The sequence below is a fragment of the Cryptomeria japonica genome, chromosome 11 (genome assembly GCF_030272615.1).
Source record: "Cryptomeria japonica chromosome 11, Sugi_1.0, whole genome shotgun sequence".
Taxonomy (NCBI): domain Eukaryota; kingdom Viridiplantae; phylum Streptophyta; class Pinopsida; order Cupressales; family Cupressaceae; genus Cryptomeria; species Cryptomeria japonica.
In genome coordinates, this window is record NC_081415.1 from 539,929,452 (window position 1) to 539,955,810 (window position 26,359).

The following is a 26,359-nucleotide window of genomic DNA, read 5'->3' on the forward strand; positions in this document are numbered from 1 at the left end:
CGGTATATACATAAATGATCCGACACCAACTTGAAGATCCAACAGAGATTATCAAAGAAGCAATGGAGGACAATCGATTTATATGTTGACAGAGGTTAGCTCTAATTAATATCAGTGTTCCAACCGGTATTCATTGATTGCGTGATGAGTTATCCAAACCAACAAATTTTGGCAGTAATTTGTGATGAGTTATGTTTGATTGTCCAGATACACTATACCTAGGAAATTGTGATATGATTTCCAAGCCGACATGAAATCTAAATGTCTATATAATGACATTATGATGAACTATTTTTTACACGTGATATGAGATGATTTGATGCGAAGATAGAAGTGTTAAGTTGCAGAATATGTTGGTAATGTATTTTTGAGTGCGTAGAAGAGGATCTATTCAAGCAAGTTGTGCTACTTCTAGATCACACCACCTGTTGTTTTCTAATCACTACAACAGTCAAATCCCTTAACTGGGTAAGCTCTAACAAGCTTCATTGTACAAATCCTTTAACAAGGTGATCCATTAGTTTGGATTCAGAGATCCTTTACTGAGGTTACTCTTAACAGGTTACTACCTTTAACAGGGTATATCTCCTAACAAAGCTTTGGGATCTTTAACAGGATTTGGTCCTAGCAAAGCACTTTTGTAGACCTTAACCGATCTATTACCTATTACTGCATATAGTTAACTTGTGAGTCCCATCTCACCGTGGTTTTTCTCATTTGGGTTTTCCACGTATAAACACTTGTGTTATGGTGGACATTTTACTTATTGTGGATGCTTTAATATCATTTTGGATTACATCCATAGTGTTGAGTAAACTTGTTAAGTATATCTACCGGTCAATATTTAAAGTAGTATTGTTTTTCATGTCACCGATTCACTCCCCCTCCCCCCTCTCAATGCTTTATAAGTTTATCAATTGGTATATGAGGCTAACTTCTCTAAGGCTTAATCGCTTAGAAGGAAACCCTAAAGCTACCATGGGGGATATGAGCTACTTTGAGATGGCTAGAGTTCTTGAAGCTACCAAGGATGAGCTTGAAACCCTAAGGTTTAGATTTAAAGCTTCACAAGTCGAAAGGAGAGAGCTAATTGAACAACTATTGGAAATATCTGATAATAGTTCTTCAGATGAAGCTAACATTGATGCATTAGCTGAAGAAGTTGAAAAACTAAATGGTGAGAAGCTAAATCTAAGAAGAGAGTTAGAAGCTCTGACCATCTGCATGAGTCAAGAGTTGGAAGCTAGGGGGTAGCTGAAGATCTTGTCAAAGAAAGAGATCATGAGATTGCTAAGACCAAACAAGAAAATGCAACTTTGTATGAACATTGGCATGCTGAAAAAGAAGAAAAATAGGCTTTGCAGCTAGATCTTGAAATGGCATCATCTCTGAGAGAGACCCTTTCAAAACACAATGAAGATCTTACCAGAGAACTCACTGAGGCTAATGGAAAGCTAGAAAAGTTCAACAAAAGTTCTACCATGTTGGATGAGCAGATTCAATCACAAAGGATGAAAGGTGATACATCTGGACTAGGCTTTAACACATCTGAGAAAGGAGAGTCTTCTGGAACAAAGAGAAACATTCACAAGGACAAAACTGCTCCTAAGGCTAACAAGCCTACTGGTAAGATAGTTTTTAAACTTGTTTGTTTTGTCTGTCATAAGCCTGGACATACTACAAATGTGTGTAGAAACAAACCCAATGGAAATACAAGCTACAATGCAAATACTAGGTATGTATCTAAGAGATTTGAAGGTCATTGTTTCACATGCAAAATGTATGGACATAAATCAGTTGAATGCAGATATGGAGAAAATAATCCAGTACCTCACATGAATCCAAGACCTAATGGTAACTAGATGAGAACCTATGATAACCGGGGTAACATGAACTGGTAGAGACCCTATGTCAACCGGTTTAGTCCATTTGAAATGGAAAAAGTAACTAATGTCATTTGCACCATTTGTAACAATTATGGTCATGTGGCTATGAATTGCAGAAGGAGAACTGGAAGAGGCAATGCAGGACCTTGGAGATCATCTGGAATGGCCTGCTATCATTGTCATAAACCGGGACACGTGGCGAAGTTCTGTAGATCCAGAAAGAACAAACCGGTTAATCATTCTAAAGATCAGAAAGGAAAATAGAAGATAAATGTTGAGGAAACCAAAGAAGAAATGAACCGAATCTGGAAAAAGAAGAGTCATGATATACCTACAGAAGAACCTAATCCTTGACCCAGTGTGTAGAATCTTGCACTAGTAAACTAAGCCTTTCAACAGGACTAAGGGGAGCATAGCGGTAAATCTACTTCTGGACCCCTTGAAAGATGAGTGGTAAGAGAGTTTGAATTTTGAGTTGGTATGTGTGAAATCTTGATATCTTTTGTCGATCGGTTTTCCAAAAGTTTCTCAACCGGTTTTACACTAGTTAATATTGTATGCAACGTAAAGAGATGTATTAGGGTTTGTAACCCTAGTGGTCAAGCATTTAATGCAGTAGGTAAAAAGGATAAAAACAAGTTTTACTATGTTATTTTTACCCTAAATGCATTCGAAAGAGAATTCTTGAGCATTTGCAGAACGAAGAGAGAATTGCTAGTTGGTTTTAGTCGAATTTGTGTTGTGATTTGTGTGATTGAAGCTGATTCGAAGGTTAGTGAAGGTTGAACTGGTGTGCATTTGAGTAATCAACTGGTAACCGAGACAGTGTGTGTGAATTGAAGTATTTCTTTGTAAATCCAACTTCGAATCTAGTTTATCTGAATGGCTTCATCATCTAAGCAAGTAGAGAGGTTAATGATCACATCAGAACCTATGGAGGTTGTGGACTCGGAACGAATTGTGTCTTATAATGTTTTATCTCAAGTTCCTGACAAAGTCATTGTAAAAGGTGATTTGTCTAGCTACATTGATTGTAAAATTGAAGATTTAGGATCATTGTCAATTCATTTTCAGTTCAAAACCCTTTGTGACAAGAGTGGAAAGATTCAACCCGAGTATATTAGGGTTTATGAGAAAGGTTTTCATAATGCAACTTATTTTCTTGAGGATTTTGAAGAGGAACATATCCGAATCATTCTGAGTCGTGTTCATGGTGAAAATATGTATTTGGAAAGGACGCACACTATAACCTAGCAAGCTATCCAAGTTGTGACTGGTTTTTGGTCAATCGGTGAAGTTCCTAAGCTGAGGCGAATTTCTAAAGAGACAGTAACCACTTTAACCTCGTCTACCTCTGATGGGCGTGCTTTTTCTGTTAATAACATTAAGGACCCAACGGTTAAACTGGCTACTATGGTTATAGGCTACCGAGTATTCTATTCCAGTAGAATGAACAATGTGTCATCTGCAATAGTGCATATTGCCTATAAAATGATTGTTGAGAATGCAGATTATGACCTTTGCGAGGCCATAAGGAGTCAATTGATGTTGAATCTACAGTCAACAAGAAGGACGACAGTCAAAAGTTCAAATTTGGTCAATTATTGATTGGTTTATTCTTTTATTTTCAGAATTTCCTACTGAGAATTGGTGATCTTGAATGGTCTAAAGACCTATCGGTAACTGCTCAGATCAAGAACAATATTAAGACTGTCAAGAATACTTTCTCTGCTGCAACGAACAAGTATTTCAATGAGTATGAGGGTAAGACTACCTAAGGATGTGGTGAATAACTTTTCTAAGGACATCATTTTCACAGTCACCACTGATTTCTGTCTGATGGAAGCTATTGAACCAAGAGAAGATGAAATGGAAGACATGAGCTATGAAGTCAATTATGACTTATTGATTGGTTATGCCAATAACTTGTTGGCATCTCTAGTGGACAAGAAGAAGAAAAGATTGGATACTGTTGAGGAGAAAATTGCAAAAGTTGAAACGAGTAGTGGTAAAGGAAAGAAGGAGAAGGTTGAGCAAGCGCCTCCGGTGTCAAAAAGTACTAGAGACACGAAGTGTCCAAACTAAAAAGGAACTGACACCTAAGGTATACATTAAGAAGCAGATTGCAACAAAGAAAATAGGTCGACAACTGATTCTTCAAGAAGAATCTGATGATACTGATACTGAGGAAGAACCAAAGAAGGTAAAGGCAGCTGGCAAGAAGTCCAAACCAGTTGAAGCCACCTCTCAACAGACTATTCCTATTAATGCTTTGTCTTACAAGCCTATGACTAATTTTGAGAAGAACGATAAAGACATTGGGAAGGAATAGATTTGATAATGTCAAAGAATGTTTTGATTCATTTAATGAAGATCAGAAGGAACAAATTGTTCAACAGGTAATCAGCTATTTGTGTCATTACAGTCGATTACCTCATTGATCTGAAGAAGGATATTTTTTATTCTTTATACACTATTCTTTTGAATAAATGGGAAGAAGCCGTGAATAAAGAAAAAGAAATTATTGATAATGTGTTTGTGTAATATTTTCTTGATTTGTCAAATGATGAGTTAATTGCATTGCTTGATAATCACAAAACACAATTTTCTTTTAAGTGAAGAAGATTAAAGCTATTAAGTGGGAAGGTGCAATCTGTTGAAGTTGATACTCATCAGATAGCAAGGGACATTTAGAATATGTGTAAACTGATAGAGTCCCAATAGGATAATGAGCAAGATTGTGGATATACCGAAAATGGATGAGGAAGACATAGTGCAAGCTGATATTGTCTATCCTATCAAGGAGAAGGATGACACTACTTCACAACCGGTAATTTTTGTTGATGATATTCAGGATACAATAGATCTATCTAGAAACATCATTGCACTAGATATGCAGCTACCTGCAATTATTGATTCACAGGTTAATACAGTGGAGATACAGGTAACTCAACCAAGTGTGGATATTCCACCCCCACAGATAAATGATCAACCAGTGAAACCCCAACTCCCACCAGTTTCATGGGCTACTTAGGAGGAACCTACTGAAAAAGTTGTTGAACATACCTCTGAACAGGAGAAGGAGAAAGAACAAAAAGAAGAGAAAATTGAGAAGGAGAAATCTGTTGAACCAAAAAAGGCATTAGTCAAACAGCAAAATGATGATGATGATGATTCATTTTGCATTGAAGGGCCTATAAATGTTGATAATATAAGTGCATCAAAATTGTTGGAGTTTGTGAATGTGATGCAATCCAAAGCTCATAAGAAGAGGCTTAAGGAACAGAGAATGGAAGTTGAAACCATTCAAAATGTTGTAGATATTTTGTCAAGCCTTCTACCGGAAACTGCTACAGGGAACTTGTCAACTCCCATTGGCAAGCTTGGCCAGTTGGTTGATGATGCCTCTGACCAACTTAAGTCCCTTGAGGAAGCAGCACAGACCTATGCAGAGAAGAGCTACAGGAAGAAGCGAGGAGAACGGATCATGAAGGATATTGATACAGGGAGAATTGCCCTATCCCTGAATAAAGATTTGTTAAGAAAAGCTATTGAAACAGGAGGGAAAATTCTTGCATTTACATCTAATGTTTCATTCTTTTATATTGATATCAATCAAAGGTGAACAGAGACCAAGCAAGAACTAGAAAAGATATGTAATGCTTACATACCTTTACAGGATTCAATCTTAGCTTTTGGCAAATCTGTGGATGATTTGCAAAACCAGTTAGATGTCTATGATTGCGAACAAGCAAAAAGACTCTGATCTCTAAAGGAGTTGAAGAATTTACTCAGACCAAAAGTGGACATGTTACAAAGAGCATACAAGACTACAGAAGTAATTTTGGCTACTCCAGAGATGTGTACACTTGATTCAATGGAAGAATTCTATACACAAGTCATGACTGCAATAGAGATCATTGAAACCTTGTTGGAGACATGGGAAAATGTTTTTCTCGACTGAAGCGTACTTTTAGTGAAATTTTTCTGAGAATTGCAATGAACAATCCTTGATTCAAATTTTCAAGTTTTTGTATATGTAAACTTTTAATATAAATTTTTGTTACATATGTATATATTTTACTTTTCAATTTGGCATTGTTGTCAAAGGGGGAGTAGTAATATGTATGTGTGTTGTGAAAATTTTGTACATACTAAGGGGGAGCCTGTATTGTGATATGTGTGGTATTATTTTTTTGTAAGCACACTTAGCTGTATAGTTTGAAATTTTCTAAGTGTTGCCATCAATGCCAAAGGGGGAGATTGTTGGCTTGATGATGATTGTAATGAATGACTTCATATGTTGTCATTGATGGAACATGTACACACATACACATATGTTCACATTGTCTACCGGACTTACTTCTAAAGATTACTTGTATTGGAACCAGTATTGAAAGCTTAGTTTATGATGGTGTCAAACCGGTACATGTAGACAACCAGTATATACAGGAATGACCCGACACCAGCTTGAAGATCCAACAGATATTATCAAAGAAGCAATGGAGGACAATTGGTGTATATGTTGACAGAGGTTAACTCTAACTGGTAGTAGTGTTCCAACCGATATTCATTAATTGTGTGATGAGTTATCACCGGTCGTGATGAGTTATCATAACCAACAAATTTTGGCAGTAATTTGTGATGAGTTATGTTTGATTGTCTAGATACACTGCACCTAGGAAATTGTGATATGTTTCCAAGCCGACATGAAATCTAAATGTCTATATAATGACACTATGATGAATTATTTTTTACACATGATATGAGATGATTTGATGTGAAGATACAAGTGCTAAGTTGCAAAATATGTTAGTAATGCAGTTTTGAGTGCACAGAAGAGGATCTATTCAAGCAAGTTGTGCTACTTCTAGATCACACCACTTGTTTTCTAATCACTACAATAGTCAAATCCCCTAACCGGGTAAGCTCTAACAAGCTTCATTGTACAAATCCTTTAACAAGGTGATCCATTAGTTTGGATTCAAAAATCATCTACCGAGGTTACTCCTAACAGGGTACTACCTTTAACAGGGTCTAGCTCCTAACAGAGCTTTGGGATCTTTAACAAGATTCGCTCCTAGCAGAGCACTTTTGTAGACCTTAACCGGTCAGTTACCTATTACTGCAAATAGTTAACTTGTGAGTCCCATCTCACCATGGTTTTTCCCATTCCCATTTGGGTTTTCCACATATAAGCACTTGTGTTATGGTGGATGTTTTACTTATTGTGGATGCTTTAATATCATTTTGGATTGCATGCATAGTGTTGAGTAAACTTGTTAAGTATATCTACCGGTCAGTGTTTAAAGTAGTATTGTTTTTGGTGTCACTAATTTACTACCCCCCCCCCCCCCCTCTCAGTGCTTTATAAGTCTATCACCAACCATATGAGGATCATACCAGATGATGAGTCTCTCTTAATGCAAGATATCTTCCATGATTGGGACCATGTGAGCAAGGGATGCTTCCGTGACAGAGGGAACAACTAAGAGGATGTGCTTCTATTAATATCTGAGGATCTTGGTTATATTGGTTCAGAGGGAGTGGACCATGCCAAGATGGTTTCTCTAGTGATTAGTCAAAGGACTATGATTCATGAGATAGAGTCCCATTTATGTAGGTTGGAAGGGCCTTATGCTGAATTTTAGGTCATGATATTCATGGATAGAAGAATACTTGGTGAGATTGGAATATACCAAGAGTGATGCAAACTCCAACCTTGTATTACATGAGAGATCAAAGCACGTGGAGATCAACTATCACTATGTTAGAAACATGATGGAAAGGTATGCTATTTACTTAAGATACATTAGTACTGATGAGCAGACAACGGACGCTCTCACCAAGCCTCTCTTAAGAATAAAGTTTGTATACTTTCGAGGTAAGCTTGGTATGGCAGAGAATGAAGCCCTAGCTAAGATTGAGTCTCGACATCATTGATAATTTGGTTATATGCCATATTAATGTATTCTTATATTTGAGAAAGGATGTTTAAAGTGTAAACTCTTGATTAATGCATTTCTCTTTTAGAGACTTGAGGTGTAAGCCCTTTTTCTCACCCTCTAATATGGTTCATGGTGAATGTCATGTGTGTGACTCCATGGCAAACGCCACGTGAGAGAGTTTGTGATGGTTTTACTTGTGTGTTTGTCCTTTGGATGAGCCATGGTGAATGTCAATGTGAGGTGACGATCTCACAATGATGAACACTTGTACATCTCACCATTATTGTAAGGTGACAATCTCACAATAATGGTTGTATATATCATTATGCTGGATATCACGTGAAGTGATATCTATGGATATGCCATAATAATTGACATCTCATGAGGTGATATCTATGGATATGCCATAATGGTGGATATCATGTGAAGTGATATCTATGGATAAGCCATAATGGTGGATATTACTTGAGGAGATCTCTATGGTGGATATTACGTGAGGTGATATCTGTGGATAAGCCATAATGGTGGATATCACATGAAGTGATGTCTATGGATATGCCATGATGTTTGTTATCACAGTGAGGTGATAACCAATTGTTCACCATCCATGGAAGTAGCCATGGTAGTTGTGTTCTCTTGCATTCTCTCTCATGGATGTAGCCATGATAGATTCACTCTTTGAGAATAGCCATGGTGAATATCACTGTGACTCAGATCTTGAGTGGATTCCTCCCTAGCTAAGAGGGAGTGTTGAAGGATAGTGTCAGTCAATAATCTGATCAGACTAAGTCATCTAAGTTGTGTAATTGGCCTAATCGGATGATATAATAATAATTAGATATAATACGATTTATGAAATGATTAATATATAAATCGATTAGTTTATGAATCGATTAACATATTGTTAACGTTAGTTCGATTCTATGAATCGATTAACACATGTTTGATTCTTTATTAATCAATATTATCTTACTTGCCTTTAGATGTGTTATGTCTAACCGATCTTATGGAGAGACGTGATGGTTAGGGAGACGTGATGATTAAGAGAGTCGTGTTGGTAGGATTAAATATCATGCTACTTTTTTCAGTTCTATCTCTCTGTCTATCCTAAGATTGATAAGTGCAAAAGATCAAAGGTTAATATTTCAGTCCCACATTCTACATATTTAAACTATCCAGAATCAACATCAGTTTGTGATCCCTGTCATTGTCTTACACAGTCATCAATCAATTGAATTCTCCCTCGTGTCGTGATTCATCTGTTTACTGCAGATTATCATTGAGGCAAATAGAACTCATAAGTTTGAACTGTATAGGTTCTATTCTTAGAGGAGAAACTTGTTCATAGACAAATAATTTTGAAATTATAATCTGATCACCAAAATTTAACAGTTGTAAATAACACATCTTTTGTTTTAAGTCCCTTACCTTATTATTAACCACTTCCACTTTGTTGATGTTAGACTGAAATCTTTTTCCTAAAACAATCTTTGTTTCCCTCTTTCCAAATTTTCCATACCAATATTAAAGGATTGACTATCCATAGACTTGAAAATAATGCAATTCTATAAATAATTGGCCAAGAAAGGAACACATTAAGGATGCCATTTGGCAATGCACTCACCCATCTGAGCCTTGCACTATTCCATTTCCAGCATTTCTATGAGAAGGGACAACCTAGAAATAGATTCTTCCTCCTTTTTGTGAAGGACACAACTTGATGGTCCATGAAATCCTAGCTTCTTAAATTTGTCTACAGTTAGAACTTTGTTTCCTAGCTTCTTAAAAAAAATTGTAGTTGGAACTTTATTTTGCAAGGTATCCCATGCAAAGGTGTTTGCTTTAAGCATACATTGCTTACTCCAACATAGAGTAATCGGTAGTGTTGTTCCTACTTGCTCTACTCTTGTTAAGTTTTTGTATCTGTCCTTTGTGTTATATTGGCCAATTTTAGCCCCGTTCCATACCAACTTGCCTTTGCCTTCTTGAATTTGAATATTTCTCACCTTAAAAAATGTAGCAAATTATTTGGCCACCTTGGAAGTAATTCCTCAAGTTCCCACATCCTTCCATTTCCATATTTTGTTTCCTCTTCAACCAATTCTTGCATATAATCTATAAACTTGGGCCCCCAAAATTGCAAGGTTGATGCTCTTGCTTGCTCTAATTCTGATCTTGTATTCAAAATTGGATAACTGCCCCATGAGTCATCCCAAAAGGATGTAGATCTACCATCTTTGATATTGCAAGGTACATAGTTTGTTATTAGGGAGTGACAACTACCCAAAAAGTTCCAAATTCTTGAGCCTCGTGGGATGGTTCTTGATGAAATTGTAGTCAACTCTCCTTCATCTAGATACTTGTTATGAAGTAGTTTAACCCATTTCAAATTCTAATTGGAATACATATTCCAAACCAACTTGGCTCCCAATGAATTATTTTGTTTCACCAAGTCTTTCAATCCCACACCCTCGAGAACCTTAGACTTACACACCTTTTCCCAAGTGGTTAACATTATCTTCTTTTGTTCAAAGCTTCCTTGCCAAAAAAACTTTATCATATTCTGGTGAACTTCTTACTTACCCCTACTACAAAAGCCAACCAAGAAATTAAATAAATTGGTACAATAGAAATAATAGCTTTGAGCATTATTATTCTCCTCGCCCAAGATAACCATTTGCCTTTCCATGAAGCCAATCTATTTTCTATCTTCTCTCTCAGTGGGTCCTATAGGAGATCCATCTTTTGACCTGCAACCAATGGTATTTTCAAATATTTACAAAGCAGAGACCCCTTCTTGAAGTTTAATAATCTTAGAATTTTCTATTCCTTTTGTGGATTGGTGTGAAAAAAAAAAACTTTAGACTTCTCCTTATTCACTTGTTGTCCCAAGTATATCTCATAAAAATTCAATATTTTCTTGAATTCCCTTACTTCTCTATCAGCTTCCCCTAAAATTAATGTATCATTAGCAAATTGTTGATGTGTTATTGAAGGAACATTGGATGTTATTTATATTCCTTTGATCTTGCCCTTTGTTGGTGCTAGGTTCATAGCTCTTCCCATTGCTCTGCCATAATGATGAAGAGAAATGGTGTCATTAGGTCCCCTTGTCTTAGCCCCCTAGAAGCTTCAAAGAAACCTTGTGATCCATTGAAGACCACTGAGAAAATCGGGATGGCCACACAATTGAATATCCAATCCAACCATGGCTTTGCAAACCTAAATGCTGCTAGAACTTCAAAGAGGAACTGCTGCTCCACTCGATTGTATGCTTTTTAGTATCCAACTTGATTAGCATACTTGACTTCTGAGTTTGTTGAATGGAATGTATTGCTTCCAATGCTATAATGACCCTGTCCATGATAGACCTTTGGAGCATGAATCTAGTTTGTTCTTCTGATATGATGTCTGATAAGATTACTTTTAGGCTATTGGCTATAGCTTTTGCTGCAATTTTGTAAATGCTATTACATAGAGAAATTGATTTGAATTCATCTAATGATGTAGGCTTCTCATTCTTTTGGATTAAGGTTATGAATGTGTTATTGATTTCGTTTAAAAGTTTCCCTAATTTTCTTGAGTCCTTAATAGCCTCAACCAACTCTCCCCCCACTATCCTCCAATACTTTTGAAAAAATCTAGTCGGGTAACCATCGACCCTAGTGCTTTATCCGTTTGCAATTAACTGAGTGCCTTTTTAATCTCCTCTTCTCTATTTGGTTTCATTAACTCCTCATTTTGTTCTATTGGCTCCAAGTTGGGTATGCTCACCAAATCCCCAATTGTGTTGTTAAAATCAATCCTTCCCAATTGTTTAACAGTTTTATGAAAAAAATGGATTGCTTCCTCCCTATTGTTCCAGCTTTTCTAGCAACCACTCATTGGAGATTTTGATGGAAATTATTCTATTAATCTCTCTTCTTGCTTTGGTTACATTGTGAAAATACTCGATGTTTTTATCTCCATCCCCTACCCAAGTTTCCCTAACTTTTGCCTCCAAAAGGTCTCTTCTTTGACTAACACATCTTCCATTTTATTCAACATTTCTTTTTCTTTCATGAATCTTCCTTCATCCATTCCCTTGGCTGTTACATCCTCATTCAAGGAATTGAGTTCTCCTTCAAGCTCTAGTTTGGTTTCAACGATGTTCTTGAACCTGGTTGTATTCCATTCTTTCAAATGTTGCTTTACTATTTTCAGCTTTGACATTAGTCCAAACATCTTCATTCCTTTGGGTTTAGTCTCCTCCCACCAACTTTGAATTAGTCTGAAAAGGTTTTTATCTTTCAACCGCATGTTTTTGGACTTAAAAGGATGTCTAATGGATCATTTTTCTCCTAGAATTTATAGGTTGATGGGAAAGTGATTTGACCTTGACATTGGAATAATGCTCCCTTCTAATAAATAAGGGAAGCAACCTAGGTCTCTTTTGAAAAGGAATTTGTCCAACTTCTTAGCTATGTTGCTAAATCCTATCCTCCTATTTGTCAACCGCATGTTTTTGGACTTAAAAGGATGTCTAATGGATCATTTTTCTCCTAGAATTTATAGGTTGATGGGAAAGTGATTTGACCTTGACATTGGAATAATGCTCCCTTCTAATAAATAAGGGAAGCAACCTAGGTCTCTTTTGAAAAGGAATTTGTCCAACTTCTCAGCTATGTTGCTAAATCCTATCCTCCTATTGTTCCAAGTGAATGTCCCATTTGACATTAGAATCTCCATTAGTAGATTTCTTTCCACAAAGTCTCCGAAGTCTATTTGAGATTGTAATTTCCTTTGCCCCCACCTCTTTTGTCTTGATTATGGAAAATTGCATTGAAATCCCCTCCTAGTATGTATATCCTATAATTTGAATCATTCCATAAATATTCTATTTCTCCCCAAACCATTCTTTTAGCAATTCAAAAAGTGGAACCATATACATTTACTAACAAGAAATGCAAATTTGAAGTTAAGACTCTTTACCTCACAAGCCAACCAATTATTACTTGTTGCCACTCTCTTGACATACACTGATTTTGGTTTCTAGAATGTGATGAGTTCGCCTGATACACCTTCCGAACTAACCGCTTTAGCTTTCCACAACTTCAACTTCCTACTAAATGCCTCTACTTCTGACCTACCTAATTTTGTTTCTTGTATCATATAAACATCTACTAAGGCCACCTCTATGTGGTGTCTTATCAAACGTTTTTTTGTTAGGGGCGTTGAAGCCCCTAGCGTTCTAGGATATGAGTTTCATAATGCCTTGGGAAGGGTAACACCTTTCCTCGATCTAAGTAACATGGTGATTTTCATTTGATCATTTGTGTCCCCATCTTGATCCTCTTCTCTTGGTTCGTCTTTTTACCTCTCCTTTTGGCTTCCCCACAATCCAAGGTTTGCTTGATTGGGTCTGTTTGGTTTATCCCCACCTTTTCTCCTCCATCCCCTCCTATCTCCAAGTCACTCCTTTTCCCGAACTTAGCTTTTTCCTTTTCTGCTTTGTCATCTGGCACCTTATCCAAGAAGTTCAACTCTAATTCCTATGTTGCTTGCTCTTCATGATCTATCTTCCCCACATTGTCCCTCACCCCATCAACTAAATCCATAAGGTCACTTCCTACCTCAAGTATTATGTTAATACTGTCTTCTATATATGTGCTCGCAAGCTGATACCGAAACTTCTCTTTTTGAGATTTCTTCTCTATTGAGCAATTTTCTTTTATTTGGCTCCACTCCAATATTCCTCCTTATGTTTGCTCTATATTCCTCCTTGACATATAAGATTTAGGGGTGTTTTCCAAGTTTTGTGAGAAGCTTTTCCTTTTATATCTTTCCTACTATCCTTGAGATTCTTGCCAAAGTCTTGGCTATGGGAATTTTTGAACCCTAGATAGCCTAATAGATCACCTTTTGGTAATAGATCACATTCTACTTTTTGCATCCATCTATTTGCCTCTATTACTATTTCAAGTTCATTCCATTTGATATTGTTTGGCTTTATTTTAACACAAATCTTGATGTAAGATCTAGACCCACTCGAATTCCATCCTTCTCTTACACATACGTATGATCCTGTGTCATTACCTAATTCATTTCCTATTAATTCTAGGATTTCCCCATCCCAGTATTGCATTGGTAAATTTGCAAGCTTATACCATATCTAGATCTTTTCGAATATGTGTTTTGATGAGTCAATATTCGCCTCCTAGTCTTTTAAGTAAAACCCATTCCCGTCCATGAAGAGTTGCCATTTTTCCATGATCTTCTTTTCGTCTAAAGTAGGGCATAGGACCAATAACCCATTAGCAAGGAACTTGACTATAACACCCTCACCACATTGCTCCTTTCACCATTTTTCAATATTCCTTTAGTCTCCTTTACCATAGCATTTTGCAAAGAAGGCACATTCCTTAAGATGACCCAATTTCATATTCAAAACCTTAGATCTAACCACCATCGTTTTGCTTATTACCTCTTCGCTCCTAGGGTTTTTGTTGTGGGGTTTCATTTGTCTTGCTCCCCAACCCCAACAACTATGGGTCTCCCAATTTGCCTTTTTCTTGCCTAAAGGTATTGCATTTTCTCTTGTTAACGCTTGAAAACCCTTACCCTCTTCATCAAACCTCTTTGTTGCATTCTAATTATTTAATATGTTTTGCCATTCTTTGTCTTCATTTTCCTTGTAACCTCAGGGATTATGCCTTCTACCCCTTGTCTATCTCCTCTGATCAATATCCACAGTGCCCTCGTCTATTCTCCTCTAGCCTACATGTGCTCACAAAATTCCAAAAGCAAGCCATTTACTTTCTTCATATATATAATATAATATTAATCATATAAATAAATTAGTTTAAATAATATATATTATTTAATATAACATTATTATATAAATAAATTTATTTATAATATATAAAAAATAATATTTATTATATAAAATTTATATATTAATATTAATATTTATTTATTCATGTATTAAGATTAATTCTACTAATCTATATAAATTAGTAGGAGCTTATAATTAGTTTGTTATATAAATATATATATTAGAAAATTTAAAATCGGTATCATTTAAGTGCCTGATCCACCATTCCCTGTTCAAAAGCGAGGAGAATATTTCTTCAACCAGTTCTCTTTTTCTTTCTTATAAGTTTCCCTCAGCGGCAAGTAATCTATTTTACAGCAGTGTTTTTTTTAAGTCCAAATGAATGATAATCTTTCTTAGAAATTCACCGCAGTTGCAAGCAGGAATACGAATTTGCAATGAAAATTTGTTGTAAAAGTTAGGCTTAATCTGTTCACAGAATGACAATTCTAGTAAATAAATATACAGTTTCTTACCTGATTAAATCTTCGTATGCTTTTACTAAGATTTATTCAAATAAATTACCGTGAATCCTGAATGCCGAATCAAAAAAATGTAAAACCAAAAGATACGCTCAAGAATCCAATAAATTTTACGTCTTGTCAGAAAGATTGTAGGACACTGTACAGCTCAAAGCCTGTGACAAAGTACCACACTTGCCTTTCTTTTGGTTCTAATATTGTGAAGAAGGTACAATGTTTCAACTCGAGGTATTAACTACTGATCAAATTTCCAAAATTTATTGGGCATTTTGCTGCTTTACTAAAATCTGTCACCAAAATAAATTCTGGAAGCTTCTGGTATAGAAAGTGTTAACGGTGTCTATAACTATTCGAAAGCACTACCAAAATAAATTCTGGAAGCTTCTGGTTTAGAAAGTGTTAACGGTGTCTATAACTATTCGAAAGCACAATAATATTTGTCAAGGTTTGCTCAAACTAAGTCTAGTTTAACTGGCAGTGGGAAATACTGTGAACATACTGGTTGGATTGCAAATCTTACAAGAATTGCAGGGTGTTTCCCAGCTATGTGAGTTTCCTTAATCCTCTGCCAACCTATCCGTTTTTATCACATATTATTTGAGAGATGCAAGTACTTAACAGTGATTAGCTAAATATATTCTGTTGTGTCTAATAAAAATGTTTCGTATTTAAAATAGTGTACGGTTGCTATCTGTGTTTTTCATATATTTGTTGAATTTCTTAAGCACCTCTTACTTGGAAAACCTGTTAAATTGACAAATGCTCCTTTGGATTCTCAGTTTTCTAGTGTTGTTAGGATTCACTGCTGCAAGAAGGCCCTGGGAGAGAGAGGACACCACTCTCACAGGTTGGGACCTTGTGGAAGATACAAAACAGCTGCCTGATGGAGGGTAGGGTAAACCTAATGATCGGGACACCCTCGCAATGCTGGTTTTATAGCTTTAGCTGCGATTCTATCCCACGCACTATGTTTTGAGGATTGACTTTACATTTGTACTTTGGTATTATAATAAGGATCTAGTTCATTAAAAAAATATATTGTTTAAAAAGAAAGATCAGTCGGAATGTTTGTTAGACAAGTAGCTCACAAAATATCAAATTTGTTCTCCAACTTCGCCATAAAAGACAAGTAACCCTAAATTTTGAGCTCCAAGAAAGCTACATTACATAGACTCCATTATGACTATTATTATGAAAAAGACATGATTTATTGGAAACGTGTAAAGTTCAACTGAAAGAATTCTTTTTCGCAAGAGAAAATACATCATCTAACAAATATAGTATTAGGAAAAATAACTTAGGCAAGAGCTAGTTCTCCAGGTGATTGACGCCTTTTTCTAAGAACAAAAAGCATGTATTTCACAATATATTAAGTCTTGGAATCCATTGAGAGTACAAAAAAGTAATTTTGTATCCTAAACATTGTCATAATGATTCTTTAAACACTCAAATACATAGGTATACACATACTAGTTGATCTGCACTCAAAATGCTTCACACATTAGCATTAAAGTGTGTAAAAAACTCGTGACATTAGCATTTAAGTGTTTAATAATCTATTCCTACAGGAGAGACAGAAATTTTGACATTGAACTTTTAATACTTAAGACATTGAGCATCTAGCTTTAAAGGTAGTAATTTATATAAACAGTAAGGAGCTTTCTTTCCACTGATGGTCTTAAAAAAGAGATTCCAAAGGATCAAAAAACTTAAATGCACATCAATTGACTGAAGTTGCATGTGAACACAACAAACAACTAAAAACTTATGTGAACATCAATTGCAATTACCTGAAGGGGATGACCCCACAACGCAGCAGTTAACTGCGAGCCCCCTACATGGGAGGTCTTGGGTTCGAGTCCACTCAAGGTCCCACACAAGTAATGGAGAAATAAGGTGATGCTTGAGCGTGGTAGACATGACGACACAAGGAGATATAAGGGTGTTATTGCTGAGAAAATATGAGGATGAAGCCCTTAAAAAATGTGGTCTCACTGGTTCATAGCTCCAGTCAAAAGTGATTCGGCTTCGACCCATTACCAAGCAAAAAAAAAAATTCTCAATTACTGGTACCCTTTAATTCTTTATCCAAAGAAAATGTTATCACTACTGATTGATGCCACTTAGTAGTTTCATGTGACAAATATGCACTTCTTTTTTAAATACAAGGAATTGAATGAACAAATATAGTGTGGGCATTTCCAGAGTACTGAAAAAATATTGATTTTGAACTTTTAAAAATCTCCATTTGACTGACAAATTTGGCCTTTTAACTGGTCAGAAAGGTGAAAGCTAATTGAAAATTTAGGTGTACTGATCACCATAAATCCTGCTTAATTAGGGCCTACTAATAAATCTTTACAATCTATTAATTTTCCTGCAAGTATGAAATTGATATTAATTTTTTTTTTTTACACATTTATTAAAAACTGAAGTAAGCTAGCCACTGAGAATACAACCATAGGAACACGATATTGTCATGGATAATATCTCTCATATCCAATTTATGCCAACCACTACCACTGCTACAAGGCTGGCAAATTGACATAATAGAGGATTTTGTAGCTCTACAAATGCTCATCTCCTTTTCTATCACCATCAAGTCCTTAACTAGTCTCAAACTAAGAAAGTTCTGGATGGAGCTGAAAGTGGGATTGTGCCATTAGTGTATGGCTATTGAGGGTAGATTGATGTTGCCTGATTTGTTGAGCAGGAGAAGAGAAGATAGACTGATTCAAGGCACCTCCTTTACTAGGGGAAGTCTGACCAATTGCAAATTTTAGCCTTTGTATTTCTTCCCTCAATGCATCATTCAAAGCTGCAAATAAAAAGCAAGACAATTTCTATATCAAATGTAGCCCAGTAAAACCATTCCGTACCATGAACAAGTGGATCATTCAGGAATGGTCTCTGCCACCTCAGAGGTGTTGAAACATTGTGAGTATAATAAATATCCTTCTATTAAAGTCCAGAATTGTCATCAGAGGACAAACGGTCCTTACTATCCACAATCATTTAGTAAATTGGAGCAATTATAGAACGATATTATGCCAAAAACCCTTGCAACTTTGACCTTATGCTTCCTAAGCAATGATAAAGATATTTTTAGCAACATCCAGCAGAGAAGAATAAATGGTGGAGCCGTTACAGAAAAATATAATACTAAAAACTCCTCTTGCAACTTTGACCTTTGTTTCCTTAGCAATAATAAAGGATTTTTAAGCGATAGCCAACAGGTAAGAAGAAACGAGACATAAATTGTATTATGAAAAAAGAAAATTATCAAAGGGAGGAGGCCGCTACAGGAGACTTGAAAAAATAAGAATAGAAGCGCGTTGTGGCAGAATTTTAAAAAAAAAGAGCATATCAAAAGATGAGAATGGTTCTACCAAATTAGTTTGGTAGGAATGTTTTTAAATGAAAGTGCAAAGGGTAGAAAGCGAAAAAAATTGCCAACTCAAACCATCTAACTGGAAAGTTTCATTGTAAAATACAATTAGATGAAAATTCAGTTGGGAGAAAAAGCTGGATGTGAATATGCGATTTAATGGTGAATACAAGACAAAACCTTTATATGGGAATGAGGAAACATTTAATTTGCAAATTGCAAGGGCATTGGAATGATACAATGAGGAGAAAAATTACACGAGTACAATGTGTTGTTTGGTAATTCGTATGCAAACAAGTAAAGAAATCGAATTCCAATAAGGAAACCCAATTCCTCCTGTTTTAGGCTTTCATAGAAAAACCAATGCACAAGTTTCCCACCACCAGCCTAAGGCTCGTAAGTTTTGTATTCTAAGGCCACACAATATACAAGGAAACCAAAACACATAAATAAATGTTAGTTTACACTTTATACACACCTTGCAATATGATTCATATAAAATTAAAAATTAAATTAAGAACAAGAAACTTAAAAAAAAGACCAAGAGAGTAGGGAGAAAGAAATATCTCAGATTGATTTTGATCAAAGTATCATGAATTGAGTAAAACTTTTAGATAGAAATAGCAGTACTCAGATTATTTTTAGTATGAATATTACCATCACGAAAATGAGATTGTTCTTCAAGAGCCTGTAAATGCACCTTCAATTCATTATTCTCCACAGTCAATCCAGTTGTATCTCTCTGCACAAAACCAAGTACAAAGAGATGGGAAAAAGAAAAGAAAAGCATGTGTGGCTTACAACTTCTAAACTAACCAAACCTTAGCAGAAGAATAGGTATGTATAGTGAGTTTCTTATCCATGAGCAAGTAAGCATGAGAAGATAGACGAAACAACAACCAGATCCATCAAACTCCATAAGAATAGGTATGTATAGTGAGTTTCTTATCCATGAGCAAGTAAGCATGAGAAGATAGACAAAACAACAACCATATCCATCAAACTCCAAAACCTAGCTGGTGCAAATTAAAAAATCCACATCACATATTGTTTGTGCAACAAAAATGAATTCAAGAAATCCTATATTGATCAAGATTTCATGTATGTTCTAACAATTTGCTGGCACCAATGTACCAAAAAACAATTTGTTGGCACTCAATCTTTTTTCACACAATATTCTGTTAACAAATTATGTTTGAGGAAAATTGCCATAAATTTGACTAAATCCTGTGCATTTTGTATAATCTGGTAGCACCGTAGGATTTTAACTTTAATCTTGATTACTCAACAGCTATGTTTGTTGCAGTTTACCCTGAATTTTCAGGGAGAAATTGCTTGATCATCCTTCCCCAGTGATCAATCAGTTACAAGAAATTAAGATAAAATATCTGAGTTGATAGATAGTTCTGATAGCATGTTAGAGTCACTCAAGGACTCAAGCCCCCAAGATCGCCTGCAAAACCACAATACCTTCTACAAGAAAGAAATGTAAACGCAAAAATTTGTCAATGGATGCAAAATATATTAGATCAAATGTGATCGATGAACATGTCAAAATATACATATGATACCCTTGCTTATATGGCAAGATTGAGAGATGGGACTAACTAGGATGATGACAAGTGTCTTAATCCTATGTCATGTGACAACTAGTGGATAAGATCACATGTCTACAAGAAACTTCTAAAAAGATATGTAATGTCCCCTTCTTAATTCCTTTGATTTGGCCCTTCCCAAGATTGTTTGCCCTCGAGAAATCACATACTAGGATACTCTTAGAATTTCTTCTTCACTTGACTGAGTCTTTTTTAGAGATACCAGCACCCCAAATCAATCTTGGAAATATCACGAATCTTTCTAATGATATAGTGTAATTTGCTAAGTTAACCCGAGTTTCCGGGACGGGGACGGCAGGGGACAGTGGGACGCGTTTCCAGGACAGCAATTTTTTCTTGACAAATTTGTGGACGGCGGGGGGATGGCTATATAAAATATAGGGAAAATTTAAAATATATAAGAAAATTCTAAATGTTCATATGAAAACATGGATAAAGCATGCATATATACATTATACTCATATGGAAACATGGATATAGCATGTGTATGATACTATGAAAACATTTTAGAACATAAATTCTGAACATACAACATTGTCAATACTCAATATGCAATTATGCATTCATAATTCAGAATTTCAATTCATTCGCATTGTCAATATGCATATCATAATAGATATTAAAGAAATAACATACAAAATGTCACAATGCCCAAAGGCTACACTGCTGCCATATAGTTTCATTGTCAATTACGATATGAAAATCAAAATAGTACTAGGTAAAACTAAATACAAAAAAGCAAAGTATAATGCTGCCCCTAAACTGCATCTCCTAACATTGCATCAAAATCAGAATCCTTTGAGTCTTTGTTTCAAGTTTTTATTTCTTAAAACTTATGAATTAATATTATATTATTTTGATTTCCTATTTATAATTTATTATTCATTAATTTTAAATTTTTAAGTGTTTAACAATTAATTTAACAATTTAATATTTTCTATTTATAATACGAATTAATTTTAAACATTTGATATGAATTAAATTTTAATAAATTTAAAATTTAATTAATGTTGCCTTTTAATTTTTTTAATAACAATTTGAATTAATAGGAGCCCGTATTAGTAAATTAAAAAAAATTGAAAATACGACATTTTTATTTTTTTAATAGCCTTAGATGTGGGTGATGTCTAGCCGTCCCCGGGACGGATTGGGGACATCCCAGCCGTCCCCGGGACGTACGGTCGTCCGCCACAGCTAGGGCAGATTTCCCCCCGTTTCGAGGACGTCCAATCTAAATTCTTAGCAATTTGGGGACGAGGGGAAACGTCCCCTAGCCGTCCCCAAGTCCACGAAACGTCCCCGGGATTGGGACGAGGGTTTTCAAGCTAGGGACGCATCCTCGGGTTACATAGATAATTTGTCAACTGCTTATAACTGAGCAACTTTGTCTTTCTTGTCTTCAAATAGTTTTTCTTAATGATTCATTTTGCCTTGCAAAACTTGTTGAATCATACCTGTTGTGATATTTTCACACATCGCCCCATTGCAAATGGGGAAGCCCTCTTTTTGCTGAATAAACCAAGTCTTTTGCAGTTTGTGTCATCTCCCAACCCTAAGGAATGAGTTATAAGGTCTTGTTCATATGGATTATGGTCTTTAGAAGTAATGAAGTGACTAAGTAGGGAATGGATTCTTAAGGAATATACAGCCTAGACAGGATACAGTCTTAATATTGTCATGAAGTCGAGAATAAGGGTTTTAATGTATTGAGAAATGCATTGTGCTTATTGCTTTATCCTTTAAACTTTGCATTTTGCTAACTATGAACTTGATTGATCCTTGTACTTCACAACGTGTCCTTGTCTTTCTTTAGGTACATTATGGGGAGCAAGACTTTGGATGCTAAGAGGAAGACATCATTGAGTGGGTGATGTCATCGTCCAAGGAAGAGATTGCAATAATAGAACAAAGAATGCACAATTAGAAGAATGGAATGATTGGCATTTAGCTAAGTGTCAAGAAAACCTTGAGAATTGATATGAGGAAATGAAAGGAAGAGATTGCAATAATAGAACAAAGAATGCACAATTAGAAGAATGGAATGATCGGCATTTAGCTAAGTGTCAAGAAAACCTTGAGAATTGATATGAGGAAATGAAAGAGAATCAACCAAAATTTCGGCTAAGTCTAGAAGCATGTATTGTCTATTTTAGGGTTTTTATCCTTTAGACTAAAAAAGGAAGACTGTAACCTTAAGCATAGAGAAATCTGAGGCTAAGTATAGAAAGAGAATCCTTAAAGGAAGCCACCCGTGAAATTTGAGCATTTTGTGAGAACTTTCTATGTTTAGTAAGTTTCATTGTGGCCCCAATTGGTCTAATTTCGTATTTTGACAAAACTTTTATCTTTCAAAGGACCTACTAGTGAAATTTGGTCGTTTTTAGAAAGTTCCATTGTGGCTGTCATGTCCCCATCTTTGACCCAAAAAGATAACAAACAATGAACAATTGTGGGATCAAGACTAGTAGCCTTCGTAGCGTTTTCAAATGGTCAAAGTAATAAGTTACATAGCACCAATAATAAGTGAAAGGGAAAATTTAAAATATCTTATGCAATTAACATCCATAAGGTTACAGTAGACAGAGCTGTTGAAAATATTAGCCAAGTTTGGATATCTGATTATCGAACTTTGATGTTAAATGATAATTAAATATGCATATGATATCTCAATGTATTTGCTAAATGGGTTGGACCCAAATGTAACGTGGGAAAGGCAATTTGATGTGTCATTGAGTTGGGCCCAAAATGTAACGTGCAAAGGCATGTCAATAACTATTGGTCTGGACCCAAATGTCCAACGTGGTAATATGCAATAACAATATAACATTAAATAAATAAAGTTGCAAGCCAACCTAAGGGTGTCTACCGCTAAAAGGAGGATATTTATAATCAACCTCAAGATGAAGTCAAATACATTCATTTCTTACTTGCAAAAATGCGATCTGCTCTTTAGCTATCTGCTCTTCTTCACTTAGCGATCTGCTCCTCTACACTTAGCGAATTGTTGCTCTACATCTTGGCGAACTCCAAGGATATTTTTGCTCCAGTCTATTGAAGTTATCTTCTGCTGATCTGCTCTCTTGGTCATCTACTGCTGGTTAGGGCTGCATCCTCTTTCATCTTGTCAACTTGCTGTTTGGACAGCAATCAGAGATAAGTTTGTTATGATTGTAATTGCCTATCATTGAGATAATATACTCCATAGTTTAAGGCTGGGTTTTTCACCTCCAAGAGGGAGGTTTTCCCAGGGTATTGGTGTCTTGTGTTTCATTACTATTACTGTTTATTCACAGTCTGATTATAGTTAATTAGTTTGTTTAACATCCAAGCACCTAAAATTAACATGGTATCAGAGCTTTAGGTTCATTGCATAATCAGATTATTAGTTGCTCTTCACTTTCAGTTTGTTGTTTTAGTCTTTCAAGATGGTTACAGGTCTGAAAAAAGAGGATAGACTTGAAGGTGCCCTAAACTTCACATCATGGAAGGTTTGTGTCCTCCTTGCCCTTGAAGAGTTAGAGCTGTTACAGTTTGTGGAAGATACAGATCTGATTGAACCTTCGGATCCGGAAGACTTAAAGCAATTCAAGAAGAATGCCCTCAAAGCGAAGAAGTTCCTTATTGATTCCGTGAAGGACCATCTTGTTCCAGTCATCTCCAAATTGAAGACAGCCCGAGAGATGTTCAAACATCTAGAAGGGATATATGAGATCAACAACATTAGCCGGACACTCACATTGAGGCAGCAACTTCTTCAAGTCAGAATGTGCAAAGGAGATTCAGTCATGTCCTTCTTCATGAAGATTTTAGAATTGAAGGACCAACTCAGTGCCATTGGAAGCGAGGTTGTGGACAAGGATATTGTCATGATTGCGTTGAATGGTCTTCCAGACTCTTGGGATCCCTTCATTCAAAGCATAAGTGGAAGAGATGAATTCCCTTCCTTTGATCGTCTCCAGTCAGATTGCATTCAAGAAGAGTCTCGCCTAGCTGCCAGAGAAATGCATAAAGGCTCTCATGGAGGAGATCAACATGTGCTTGCATCTCAACATGTTAGAAGGAAGGGAGGCCATTGGAAGAAGAACAACTTCAAAAGAGATAGAGACTTCAGACCTCCAGCTTTCAATTCAAGGAAGAAACCAAGGGATCTTTCACGCGTCTGTTGCTTCAGATGCGACAAGTTTGGACATTATGCGAAGAATGTCAGAATTCACCCATGCAAAGGGAGGCCAACCTGAATGGAGTTGCAAACTCAGGGGATAATGAGGACTATCTTTTCATTTCTGCTTTGTCCAGCAATGAGCCAACCGATAGCAACACTTGGTTGATCGACAGTGGTGCATCTAGACACATCATGGGATATCGAGAGCATCTCTCAAACTTGATGGAGAAAGAGTCCAATCTTCATGTGGTAATTGGTGATGATGCACAATATTCGGTAAGAGGCTTTGGTAGTACTTCTTTAAATTTAGAATCTCAGTGATATTTTATTTATCCCTAGAATTAAGAAGAATTTAATTTCCATTTCTGCCCTAAAAGATAAAGGTTATCAAATAGCATTTTTTGAGGGTAAAGTACTTCCATGGCCTAAGAAATCTAGTATTAAATCTGCTCATGTTATTGGAAATAGATATGATAGTTTGTAAAAGCTTTCAGCTAACCGCATTCAAGTACTCATTCATGAAGCTCCTGAATCTAGCGAGCTATGGCATAGAAGGCTCGGTCATCTTCACTATCAGGCACTTCCTTCACTTGAGAAGATGGTTTGCCTAAACTTAATCAATCTCATGATGATTCTTGCAAAGGTTGTGCATTAGGTAAGAACACTAAAAGTCCATTCCATACAAGTGAAAGTAGAGCTAAGGAAAAATTAGCACTTGTTCATTCTGATCTATGTGGGCCTATGTTTGTTCCTTCACCTAGCGGATTTCTATACTATGTTACATCCATAGATGATTTTTCTAGAAAGACTTGGATTTGCTTTCTAAAATCTAAAGAATCTGATGAAGTGTTAAGTAGGTTTAAGGAATTTAAAGCTCTAGCTGAAAATATATCTGGCAAAAGAATCAAAGTGTTAAGATCTGACAATGGAGGCGAGTACACCTCAAGTAGCTTCAATGACTTTTGTGTAGAAACAGGAATTAAGAGGGAGTTCTGCATTCCCTACAATCCTCAGCAAAATGGTGTAGCTGAACGAAAGAATAGAACCATCGTTGAAGCTGCTAAAGCTATGATTCATGATCAGGACCTGCAGACCTTCTTATGGGCTGAAGCATCCAAGACTGTTGTGTACATTCAGAATAGATGTCCTCATCGTGTCTTGAAGAACGTAACTCCCGAGAAAGCCTTCATAGGAGTCAAACCAGATATCAGCCACCTAAGGATCTTTGGGAGTCCTATCTATGTTCTTGTGCCAAAGGAAAAGAGGACTAAGTTAGATCCTTCCGAGAAGAAGGGTATCCTTGTTGGGTATAGTGAATCCTCCAAGGCATTTCGCATCTACATTCCTAGTCAAAGGTACATTGAGGTAAGTAGGGATGTCACCTTTGAAGAAAATATTGCTTTCGAGATATCTAAAGGTTCTCTTGTTGAAAATGATAAAGAAGTTAATCAAAATATGGATATTGATACTAACCCTGAGATTCAGAGGGAGCCTATTGAGCCTCCTGAACCTATTGAGCATGATGATCCTCCCAAGCCTCTGGTTCCAACTGATGGACCTAGAGATATTGCAGTTAGCAAGAAAAGACCACTTTGGGTTAGAAGCACAATTCAAGATGCAGAAAATTTTGCAGCTCCTAGTGGCACTTTCAAAGAAAGTAAGAGACCTCAGAAGCTCTCCAACTATGTTGTAATGATGTGCAACATCATTGAGGCTGAACCATCCAGCACAGAAGAAGCTATGAACCAGCAAACTTGGAAGTTAGCTATGGATGAAGAGTATCAATCTATCATCAAGAATGATGTTTGGGATGTTGTGCCTAGACCTAAAGGTAAGTATGTTGTTTCTTCCAAATGGTTGTTTAAAATTAAACATGTTGCTGATGGTGGGATAGAGAAATATAATGTTAGATTTGTAGCTCGTGGTTTTTCTCAAAAGGAAGGTATAGATTATGAAGAAACATTTGCTCCTGTTGCTAGATATACTTCTATTAGAACTATTATAGCTATTGTTGTAGCCAAAGG

At 36.1% G+C, this 26,359-nt stretch overlaps 1 protein-coding gene across 1 annotated transcript in view; it reads right to left on the reverse strand.

The window, feature by feature from the left end:
- Positions 1-17,296: 17,296 nt before the first annotated feature.
- Positions 17,297-26,359, reverse strand: part of LOC131049035 (transcription factor RF2b) — a 38,997-nt gene continuing 29,934 nt past the window's right edge. The window contains exons 3-4 of the mRNA XM_057983038.2: positions 19,215-19,299; positions 17,297-17,987 (exon numbers count right to left, since the gene is read on the reverse strand). Coding sequence (XP_057839021.1) covers positions 17,791-17,987; positions 19,215-19,299 — 282 coding nt within the window. The 3' untranslated portion in view covers positions 17,297-17,790. The remainder of the gene's footprint in view (positions 17,988-19,214; positions 19,300-26,359) is intronic.